Genomic DNA, 12,374 nt, shown 5'->3' on the forward strand with positions numbered 1-12,374 from the left:
ATTCAATCAAGCCAAATTGCGATCTGAAGAGTACATACATAATTCAATAGCAAGATGCATTAGCGAATGATGCAAATGTGAATGATATCGGACGTCTGACGATATTACCAGCTTCTTATATTTGTAGTCCACGCCAGATGCACGTATATGAATAAGATTCTATGGCATGTGTTCGAAAATAGGGCCGACCAGATCTTTTCATCACTTTTACATGTAATCCAATGCGGAACGTGTATTCCGGCAAAACTTGAAGTCACTGATGGATTTAATTGTGAAATTAAGCGTTTGTGGAAAGGTACAATGTTGGATGTACTCGATTGAATGGCAAAAAAGAGGTTTGCCACACGCACACATATTGAACATAGAATAACACCGGACGAGATTGATAGCATCATACCAGCTGAAATACCATATCAAACCATCGATCCAGAATTATTTGAAGTGGTAAAAAAAACATGATTCACGGTCCATGCGGTGAAATAAATGTATGAGATATGGGAAATGTTCAAAGCGGTATCCGAGAGCATTAATTTCCGATACCATAACAGGCAATGACGGATATCCATTGCATCGACGTCGATCATTTGAAAATAATGGTAAAACGGCGATAATAAGAGTGCGCAATCAAGACATCGAAGTTGACAACCTTTGGGTCGTGCCATATTCACCGATACAGTAATGAAGCAGTTTTTTGTGTATTTTCGTTTCCTTTGCACGAAAGACATCCTGTTGTTGTCCATTTGGCAGTTCATCTGGAGAATGGTCAACGAGTTTATTTCACTACTGAGAATGTACAGCAGAAAGCAGCACAACCACCAGCAACTACTTTAACTGCTTGTGTGAAATCTACACATTTGCCAGAAATTTGATATGTTTTGATATACCGCAATATTACACCTGGAATGCATCATCGAAAAAATTTCAACGGCGTAAAGAAGGAATACCAGTTGAGGGTCATCCAGGTATTTTCCAAACAGATGCCTTGGGCAGGATGTATACGGTACATTCCAACAATGCTTAATATTTCTACTTGCGAATGTTGTTCGTAAACATTCGAGGACCAAATCATTTCAGGATTTAAGAACAGTTCACGGTCATTTTTGTCAGACATATCGCGAAGCATGTCAGCTCTTGCAATTGTTAGAACATGTCACTCATTGGAACGCAACTCTTCATGTTGCATCGATTTAATCTCATCCACAGCAAATACGAATTCTATTTTCGATTATAATATCAACACGCATGCCATCGAATCCAATTGAATTGTGAGAAAAATGTAAAGATTACATGACTAAAGATATTTTAATTCGGATGCGTCGTAGAGCAATGGATCCAGATTTGCTGATTACATTGGAAATGTACAATGAAGCTTTGATAATAATTGAAGATATGTGCCTTGCGATTGCCAATAAAGTATTGGGGCAGGTAGCTTTGATTTCCCCAAATCGTCCAATGCATGATTTATTTGATCGAGCGTTGGTTGCAGCGTGAATAACAAGTCGATTGTGACGATTTACGTACATTTTTTCAAGCCAACATCACCAAATTGAACAATCAACAAAAGGATATATATGACCAAATCATGCAAGCTGTTTCTGATAACACTGGTGGATTATATTTTTTGGATGCACCTGGCGGCACCGGAAAAACATTTGTGATTTCATTGATTTTAGCAACTATTCGATCGCAACAGAAAACTGCTTTGGTGCTCGCTTCTTCCGGAGTTGTTGCAACTTTATTGGATGGAGGACGAACAGCTCATTCAGCTTTAAAATTGCCATTGAATATACAGGTGGTTGAAAATCCATCAAACATATCCAAAAATTCAGCGATGGCAAAAGTTTTGCAATAAGCTCGGTCATTCTATGGAACGATGCAAGGTTTACGTGGAAACCGAAGTCTTTTTGGTGGTGCTTTAATTTTATTGTCAGGTGACTTTCGACAAACAGAGCCAGGACCTCATAACCTCCTATTTTGGTTTTAGCAACAAATCGATTGTCTCCTTTCACGGTCACAATTGTGACAACTATTTTATTTCTTATTCTCCTAAATTTTTTCCTCTTTTCCCTCATCTTTCCTATTTTCTTGAAGTTTCTACCTTTCCACCTGCTATTAAATGCCTCGCAAAATATTCTTCTTCTAGCTTCCTCATATTCTACCTTTCTCTGGTGCAATCTCATTTCCTGTCTTTCTGTTACCCCTCCCTCTACTTCAGTTCCATTCTCCATCTTTTCCCTCTTCAAAATCATAACTGCTGGTTTGCCGGGTTGCGTATATCTTGGCTGGAGTCCCCGGTCAACTCCGTCAGCCTGGGGCTTCCCTGTTTCGGTTTAAAAACAAAAAAGGACGAATCACTTACACAAGCAAAACAAACCATGTTGTGATACGGATACGAACATTTATTTGGTCACAAAGTGATCCACCGGCAAGCCACACAAAAACTCAACATCAAATGGAAGGGTAATGCACAAAAGGAGTTCACCGTGCACTTGGACGCAGGACTAATACAAGGACTAGCACTACAAGGATTGGCTGTGGTATGGTGTTGGGCTAAGGATTGGGATTTGTGTTGGGGTTGGTGTTAAGGCTTCCTATCAAAAGCTTCTATCTTTCTCTCCTCCAGTGTATCGGGCTATCTCATTAACTGCCCTAGTCCTACTCTTATTCTCTTTAATAAGTTTTTCGGCTCTCTTGCATTCCGCTTGAGCTCCGCCAACGAGTCCATTTTTATGGCGAAGGTCAAGTTGGATAGGTATGGCTTGAGGTTGCCCCTGATTATGCCAACCAATTCCCTGTCAGGGATTCTCTTCCGCAAACGGAATGTCGAGTTGTGGAGTTGTGAATTCGTCGAAAGCTAAAAACAGTCTGTATGTATTTTGACGATAATAATTAAAAACAAGTAAGTTCGGGACTGTCTTCGGCTGTGCCGAAGACTTAATACCTGTCATGAATGGGGCTCGTTCGTAATCTCCAAATAGTGTGCTGTATAAGATAAGAAATATATAGTGAACAGATGTACATACCTAAACGATTTTAAGATAAATATAAAAAGATGGCAAAAACCCCCTTATCTGAAAGATCGGTTGTATGGGATATATATTATATATAGCTCCGATCGAAATGATTTTTACAGGAAATTTTCTATGATATATTAGAATATATATCACCAAGTTTCCTTTTTTTTATTGGAAACTAAGGGAGAAATGGCCAAAAATCTTTCTATCTGAACGATCGGTTGTATGGGATAGGCATATCTATATATGTAAAAATAAGTGCACATTTTTGAGACCGGCTTCACCAAATTCAACCAAATTTATACGGTACAAAACAAAAATTCTATGTCTGGAAATCTAAGAGACAAACATGAAAATTTATATAGAAAATCGAGCAATTAGGAAGCTTCAACAAGAGTTGCACGATACTTTAGAGGTAGAGGAATACAATTCTGTAAAATGGAAAATTCGATCAATGAAAACTTTGAGAAATTCCACCTAAAGCACAATACCGACTGGTTTACGAATAACACCAGAATAGACATCCCTCCTGAATGTCAATGGTTAATATCCATGGGTTATAAATTCGCCCTTCCCATATCTAGAAAAACGTTCTCACCCCTGCACATTATAGCGGACGTCGAACAAAGTATACAAACCATAACCGATGAGAGAGAAAAAGATATGGTGAGATGTAAATTCGCAACAAGAGTAAACACGTTTAAAAATGAACTAAGAAATAGCCAAAAAGATAAATTTATTTTGCAAGTGTACGAAGAAACAAAACGGGTCATATACCAACACAAAGATGATATTGTAATTACGAGTGCATACAAAGGGAACAGAACCGTAATGATGTATAAAGCAGAGTATAAGAAGAAAATGGAAGACCTCTTGAACGACAAAGGCACATACAAAACCATAAGAAATTATCCCACCCAATATTTGTTGAGAAAAAAACAATAGAATTGTCAATGGCATGTACAAGACCCACAATATTGATGCAAAACTGAAGCAGTATTTAACATGCTCGGCTGCCACAGCCCCACGACTTTATGGCTTACCGAAAGTGCACAAGGAAAACACACCACTTCGTCCAATTACATCCTCCATTAACGTTCCCTGCTCGCAACTATCCAAATTCGTGGGAAAAATTTAAAAAAACATTATTTCCGAAAACTTCAATATGAAAAATTCAGTTCAATTAAAAGAAAAAAAAAGCTGTAACCATTGACGAGGATGAAATACTTATATCTCTAGACGTCGTATCACTATTTACGAATATACCCATCCATCTAAGGATCAGCACAATTATGAAACAATGGTCGAATCTAAAAAATCATACTAAAATTACTAAAACCCAATTCCTCAATATACTAGAGTTCTGCCTGAGAGAAAACAACTACTTTGTATACGACAATAACTATTACCAGCAAGTTTATGGGATGCCGATGGGAAATCCTCTATCACCAACAAGAGCAGATATAGTCCTCGACAAAATTATTGACGACAGCATCATTGAGCTAAAATCTAAAGACATAAATATAAAATACATAACGAAATATGTAGATGATATTTTCGCTGTTGTTAGGGCAAAAGGCGTAGACTAAATTCTAAAAACTTTCAACGAGCAACACCAAAAATTAAAATTTACACTAGAAAAATAAAAACATCACAAATTAGCTTTTCTTGACTTTGAAATCCACAACATCGGAAACAAAGTAAAAACGAATTGGTAAAAAAAACAGTGGCATCATCTAGAATGGTCAATTACCAATCTAGATAAAGGGGGGGCTAATACAGCACTCACCTTGGCTCCGAGATTTCTTGGCTCCGAGATTTCTACTACGGCAATGCGGTGGTGGCAGATTCTGCTCCGACTTCGTGCGGTAGGCTCCGTCTTCACAGCACTAACATTGAAACTTAAGACGGTGATGGTACCAAATCCGGGTGTGCGCCAGCAACCAAACGCCTTTACTTACACAAAACTGAGCTTGCCGCTTACGTACTGATAGCGGGTGAATGGTTCCTAATGCTTTTGAGCGTCGGAGAAAAACTAGCAATGCGGTTTCGTCGTTAATAAAACAGCAATAATAGAATTTGATTTGCACTTCTTGAGCAAAAACTTAATTGTTCACTAATTATTGACGGAGCCAGTCATAAAAGAATTTTTCACAAGTTTCGATTATTTATTTAGCGAGAATGGTTTATAAAATCAGCAGGAATGTATGTTTGTAGAATATTATGTTTAGCACGATTTACAAGACAATACCGATAACGGCAGGAGTATAATAAACTTTTTTTTATTTATATCACCGAAAACGCAAGATGGTAGGGTTTTCTTTTTTATATAATAACTTTTGGGAACTTTGATGTAAGAAGTTTTTTATCTCGTTTCAAAAAGATGACAAATGATAATAATTTTACATATATATTCAATAACCAAAAGGTGGTGGTTTTTTTGACAGGTTGGCGATCATGCCATACCGCCATCCTGCATTTGCGGCGAATTAAATTTGGTGGATTTTCGCGGTGGAGGCTGCCACACGTCCATTAGTGTTCCCACTAGGAAATTTAAAGGGTAAATACAATTCATGGATTATGCGGGTAATTCACTATAATACAATTCCATAATAAAATACAGTACAAGATACGGAATATATATAAATTCATAGATATTCGATATAATACAGTTCAATAATCGAATAATACAAGGTACGGGTTAAATATATAAATTCATCGATATACGTGTGTACAAGGGGGAGATGGGGCGAGTGGCAGCCTACGCCGCGTAAACATCCTGGCCCGCCTAGGGGTACTAAGCGCCTAACGTGTGTCTTAGCTCTCGGAGAGCTCGTTGGGCCTTTTGCCTTTATAGGTGGCGGTGCGCAAGCCGGTGGCGGTGCATCGGATGGTGCGATCTGATACGGTCGATGGGCGCGGGTTGCGCCGTGAACTGGATGCGGTGCCGGACACTCCTGCTGCCGTTGCGTACTGGTATGTTTCCGCAGTGCTGCGATTTGGTGGTGCACGGCGGCGTGACTGACGACGGTGGCGCACCGGCTGTGATGCTGCATGCTGGGGTTGGCGACTCACGGTGTCGCGGTGTAAGAGTGTGTGGTGAGGGAGCCCACAAACGTGACAGCGCTCGCGGGAGGTACACACACGTGTGTGGTGTGACAAGGCCAAGCAATTAGTGCAATATTTATGCGCCCTGGCAATCACGGCACGTTGTTGTGGTGGCATGGCCGTAAACAATGGTCACGTCGATAACGCATGATGTCGCATACACAGACGGCAGCGTCGATAATCGGACACGGCGTCGTCAATTCGTGATGGAGTCGCTGGCACTGTCACTTGGGACGCCAAGGAGCGACGCGGTGTAGGAACCGGGGCACGTTGACGATTCATCTGTTGAAAAAAGGAGTATATGAATGTGTGTTGTATATTGAGGAGAACATCAAGGTAGGGACTGCCTGTGAGAGCTACGGTATGATTCAGGTTGTTCTGAGATGGTATCGATAGTTAAGCTTAGTGGACTGTAGTTGGTTGGGGAGATGGCAGGGAACCGTGGGGTTCTGAGTAGAATTCCGCTGGTGGCAGGAAACACAATTTTGTGATAGGCCTGGTGAGCACACCGTTTTGCGTGCGTACGTCGACTACTCGGATATGGCCGTCTCTTCCTAGATGGGTGTCTTCCACGCGTCCTAGGCGCCATTCGGTAGCGGGTAGGTTGTCTTCCTTGATGACGACTAGATCGCCGATTTTAGGGGGAGGCTGAGCGGTTTGCCACCGATAACGCTTGTGTAACTCCATGAGATAGTCATTCTTCCAGCGCTTGCTGAATTGGTGATGTAAAACTTTCAACCGGTCCCAACGGTTGATCATAGAGAGGTGTTCATAGTTCGGCTCGGGGATGGCGAGGAGGGGTGCGCCTCGGAGAAAGTGACCAGGTGTGAGAGCGGTGAGATCCGCTGGGTCCTGAGAAAGCGGGGAGATAGGGCGAGAATTGAGAACGGCCTCGATACCAATTAATAGAGTTGAGAATTCTTCAAAGGTGAAGCTGTGTGTTCCGGCAACCTTTTTAAAATGGGTTTTAAAGCTTTTGACGGCAGATTCCCATAATCCGCCCATGTGGGGTGCGCCGGGGGGTATAAATTTCCAATCGATGCCTTGGGGCGCATACTTTTGGACAATGTCTGTCGAGACTTCGTTGAGGAAGGCGACGAACTCTACTTCGGTGGCTCGCTTAGCACCAATGAATGTTGTGCCGTTGTCGCTCATCATTTGCTTCGGGTATCCTCGACGCCCTACAAACCGGGCGAAGGCAGCGAGAAAAGCCTTACTAGTGAGATCCGAACACAATTCCAGGTGGATCGCCTTGGTAGTGAAGCAAACGAAAACGGCCACATAACTTTTACGAGGGTTGGAGATCGGAGCATCGAAGCTTTGATGTGAAACGGGGCGGCGAAGTATACGCCAGTAGTAGTGAAGGGGGGCGCGAAAGTGCATCGTGGGGGGGGGGGGGGGGGGGTAAAGCTGCCATTATTTGGGATTGCGTTTGTCGCTTATGAATGGTGCAGACTTTACATTGGAATATACATTTTTTCAGCTGAGGTTTGAGTCGGGGGGTATAGAATTCCTGCCTCATAGCTTGTTGCAGGAGGCGGAGGTCCGCATGGAGGAAGCTCTCGTGTAGAAAACTTATATAAAGGGTAGTAAATCTAGCCTTTTCGGGGAGAATGATAGGATGACACTCATTGTAGGTCATGTCGGCGTTTACTAACCTTCCGTTGGCCCGGAGAATCCCGTTTGTATACAGGAAGGGGTCAAGTGCCAGTAGGGGACTTCGCTTTCCGATTAGTTTTGCATTTTCGAGGGAGGCTCTTTCGGAAGCGAAGAATTTCGACTGAGTCAAGCTCAGCAGACGGATTTTCGCGCGCATGACGTCGGCGTAAGAGAGGGCGGGATCGTTAGGGGTACGATTGCCTCCTAAAGCATTTCTAAGCCGAGTTACAAATTTTAACACGTACGCTATTACGCGTAGGGCACGGGGATAGGAGGAGAACCGTTCCAAGAAGTCTTCTGACTCTTCCGCTGCATGCAGTGATTCGACTCGGCGAAGTTCGGGGGGTACAATATTTCTGGCCGTTGGTGTTGGCCAGTCCTCGGGGGGTCGAGAAAGCTACTCTGGGCCATTCCACCATAGCGATGAGTTAGCTAGCTCGAGTGGGGTGCATCCTCTGGTGCCCATATCTGCGGGATTGTCTTTGCTTCGCACATGTCGCCAAGGGACATTTCCAACGAGGTCTATGATCTGCGCTGTTCGGTTAGAGACGTATGTTTTCCACGAGTGGGGTGGCTTTTCCAGCCAGGCTAGCACGATTTCCGAATCGGACCACATGATTAATTTTTTTTGACTTAGGCCGAGATGGGGTTGGACTACTGCGACTAATTTTGCTAATAAGAGCGCTCCGCATAGCTCCAGGCGTGGCAGACTAATAGTTTTGAGAGGAGCCACTTTGCCTTTGGACACTATAAGGTGAGAGTGGACCTGAGTACCGACGGTACTTCTTAGGTACAGGGTTGCGCAATAAGCCCTTTCTGAGGCGTCGCAGAATCCGTGGAGCTCAACGTATTGATCGGGCGTAAAATTCATCCATCGGGGTATCTGGATGGCTGAGATAGAGGGAAGGTTTTGAGAGAACTGCGCCCATTTGGCTAGACGGATGGGTTTAACCTTCTCGTCCCATTCGGTCCCATCTAACCACAATTCTTGCATGAGCATCTTCGCTTGGATCATTATGGGCGTCAGCCACCCTGCGGGATCGAAAAGTTTCGCAATAGAGGAGAGGATTTGCCGCTTCGTGGCTGCAGTGGATGCCGGATTTGAGTCGACGGTATACGAGAATGTATCCGTTATGGCGTTCCACTGGATGCCCAGGGTCTTGGCGGTGCTAGTCTTTTCGAACTCGAGGAAGTTTGTTTCCAGCAGATCAGTTTTCGATATTTTTTGGAGGATGTTGGGATGGTTTGCCGTGATCTTTTTTAGGGGAAAGCCGGCTGAATTGAGAGCGTCTATAGTCTCTGTTAGGGATTGCTCGGCTGATTGAAGATCATGACTGCCAGATAAAATATCGTCAACATACGTCTCGGATTTTAGTATTGGGGCTGCGCGTGGATGGGAATCGGCTATGTCTTTCGCTAGCTCGTGTAGAGTGCGAATAGCCAGGAAAGGCGCGCAGTTAACCCCGAAGGTGACCGTTTTTAACTTGTAGTCCTTTATTGTACTGTGTTCGGGGGTTCGGAATATTATCCGTTGGTAGTCTCGGTCATCGGAGTGCAAGAGAATTTGGCGGTACATTTTCTCGACATCGCCATTAAACACATATTTATATGTTCGCCATTTCAGCAACATAAGTCGGAGATCGGGTTGGAGGGTTGGTCCGGTACATAAAACATCGTTGAGGGAGTGACCGGAACCCGAATTTTTTGAGGCGTTGAACACAACTCTGACTTTTGTTGTCTTTTTGTCTGGCCTTACGACTGCATGGTGAGGGAGATAGAATGAGCAGTATTTACCCAGGGATTCTATTTCTTTGGGACTGCATTCTTCCATGTGGCCTAGGGACAGATATTCTTCGAGTACCTGGTCGTACTGCTGCTTGAGATCGCCCTTTTTTGAGAGGGAACGTTCCATGCCGTGGAACTGTCGTAGGGCTGCAGTACGGGACTGACCTAGGTCGACATCGTTCGGGACTGTTGGTTTAAAGGGGAGCCGAACCATATATCGACCGTCATCCATGCGAGTGGTTGTGCTTTCATAAAAGTCTTCGCACATTTTATCTTCTGGGGTTTCCACTCGCACTCTGGGTATTTCTTCGATTTCCCAGAATTGCCTTAGCTGCTCATTGAGCTGGACATTCGTCACTTCCCACGCTTGAGAGGAGTGTGATCCGAACTTTTCGGGGATTTGGCCACTTATTATCCAGCCAAATATCGTGTTTTGTGCTAGCAGTGTGGGCGAGATCTTTTCTATGCCATTTAGCATTATTTGTGGGATAAGATCACTGCCTAATACCAGATCAATTTGGGAGGGGTTCTGAGTGTTCTGGTCTGCTAGCTTAAGATGGGACCATTTACGCATTTGGTCGTTATTTAGCGTGAGTGTTTGGAGTTGCCTAGTGAGCCGAGGTAGCACGATTGCCTGGGCCTTTATTTTTACCTTGTGGTCATTTGAGACTAGGGTCAGTGAGCATAGCTTGTTGGAGGTTTGTACTACTCCGCCTCCCATTCCCGATATTTCAAATAGGGAGTGGGTATATGGGAGGCCTAGCTTGATTTCAGCTTTTGACGAGATGAAGCTACGTTCTGACCCTTGATCCACTAAGGCTCTGAGCCTGAAGCAGTACCCTCGGTGTTCTATGGACACTATCGCTGTGGGGAGAATGATCTTGCTATCATTTTCCGCATGCAAAGATTGGATGCGGGCATCGTTTGAGGTGGTTGGAAGTTCCTCGTTGGTATCTGGGTTGGTAACGTCCTGAGTAGTTGCTACTTGGGCTGCCGTTCTTCGAGGGCCATTGGTTTGGTGTGATATTCCGGTATCGTGGAGGGTGGAGTTGTGGCGACCTTGGCAGTATAGACACGTTCCTGTGCTTGTGCAATCTTTTACGAGGTGGGTTTGTGACAGGCAGTTTTCGCAGAGATTGCTTTCTCTCACGAATTTTTTCCGTTCGGGGATTGCCAGCTTTTTATAATGCAAGCAGCTTTGTAGCTTGTGGGAGTTCTGCTTGCACTTTCTGCAGGCGTATACTTTTTGATGCTCGGCCACATGAGCATTTGTGCGAGTTTGAGAGTAGTTGTTGTTCTGCGGGGGGTTGCGGCTTTGGTTAGGGGTTTGAGCCTGCCTGAACTGGGGATTGTTTTGACTTGTGGGAGGCTTTGAAAAATTAGTGGAGGGTGGGTTATATCGGGATTTGGCTGGTCGCCATTGATCCACCCTTTCCACTATCTCGTAGCGAGTGGTCAAAAACTGATCCATTTGGGACCAGTTCGGTAGGTCTCTTCTGGAGCTTAAAGATTGCTCCCAAAGCGCAACTGTATTTTCCGGCAGTTTTGAGGTTACCAGATATATTAATATGGGGTCCCAACTGTCTGTCGAGACTTGTTGGGTTGCTAATATCTGGAGACAGTTATTAACGGAGGATTGCAATCGCTGGATGTCTTCGCTGTTTTCAGTCGGAATGGGCTTGAGGTTCATGAGGGCTTTTATGTGGGACTCTTTTATTTTCATAACGGGATTTAAGAGCTTCCCAAGCCACAGCAAAGTTGTCATCACTCAGTGGAAATTGCTTTACTATCTGGCCGGCTTTCCCTTGGGTTTGTACCTGAGGTGGTACAGTTTTTGGGCGCTCGAGAGTTTGGGGTGGTTGATATAGACCGCCGTGAACATGTCACGGAAGGACGGCCATTGATCATAACTCCCGTAAAAGACTTCGGTGTCACAGGCGGGTACTTTGAGGTGCATCCCGGAATTTTCTTGGGGAGTGGTAGTTGTAGCGGGGACGGGATTGCTTAGTAACCTTAGCTGGAGCTGATCGCCTATTCTTGCCTTTGTGTCTTCATATGCTATAAGGCAGTCGCGGTATTTATTGAAGGCTCAGGCCTTAAAGTCGACGGGAAGATCGTTGTCATCAGATTCCACGACAGCGTCATATGCGCTCTGTAGCCTTTCCCAGAACACATCAATATTTTTGTCTTTTATCTTTAGGGATGCCTCGGTGTTATCTTGGATCTCGGTTGTGCCGAACCGAGCGCAGTAATCCGAAAAGAGATCCGTTTCGGATATAAATTTATTTTCGACCACGGTAGCCATTCTGAAGAGGGACTTGCTTAGTTTTACTTTAGCTATTTTGGGAATTTTTTGGGACTGCCTGGTGTTTATTTATGAGGGAATACCAAAGGCAGAAGCTTTCCTATCGGCCAAGAGTGGGTAGGTTAGGACCAGTTAGATTAATTGGGAGTAGTCTGAGCGCAGTTGGGATGACCTGCAGAATTTGCTGCTGGGTATTTCAGACTATGGGAAAGTGGCCGAATTTTTTGCTGGGTATCGTCAACAATGTAAATGTGGAGATATATTTAATTTATACCGCAAGGGACTCAAGTATTAAAGGGCAATGAGCTAACTTTGTGCAAGTGTGTGTGGGATTTGCCTCGAAATTTTTTAATGCACCGCTTTTACGTACAGGTGTATATGGGGGTGATACTGCATATATATATATATATAAATGTATTTTTGGCGGGAAATTATAATTCTGGCGGGAGAAATTTGGATTTGGCGGGAGCCACCAAAATTTATTCGGGGGATATACGTAATGT

The 12,374-nt window shown here is 43.9% G+C and overlaps 1 protein-coding gene across 1 annotated transcript in view; it reads left to right on the plus strand.

Moving 5' to 3' along the window:
- The window catches only part of LOC137235468 (uncharacterized), a 718,941-nt gene extending 714,325 nt beyond the window's left edge, over positions 1-4,616 (plus strand). Inside the window, exon 4 of the mRNA XM_067758464.1 lies at positions 4,374-4,616. Coding sequence (XP_067614565.1) covers positions 4,374-4,603 — 230 coding nt within the window. The 3' untranslated portion in view covers positions 4,604-4,616. The remainder of the gene's footprint in view (positions 1-4,373) is intronic.
- The last annotated feature ends 7,758 nt before the right edge of the window (positions 4,617-12,374 follow it).

Source organism: Eurosta solidaginis, chromosome X, assembly GCF_040869045.1.
Source record: "Eurosta solidaginis isolate ZX-2024a chromosome X, ASM4086904v1, whole genome shotgun sequence".
Taxonomy (NCBI): Eukaryota; Metazoa; Arthropoda; class Insecta; order Diptera; family Tephritidae; genus Eurosta; species Eurosta solidaginis.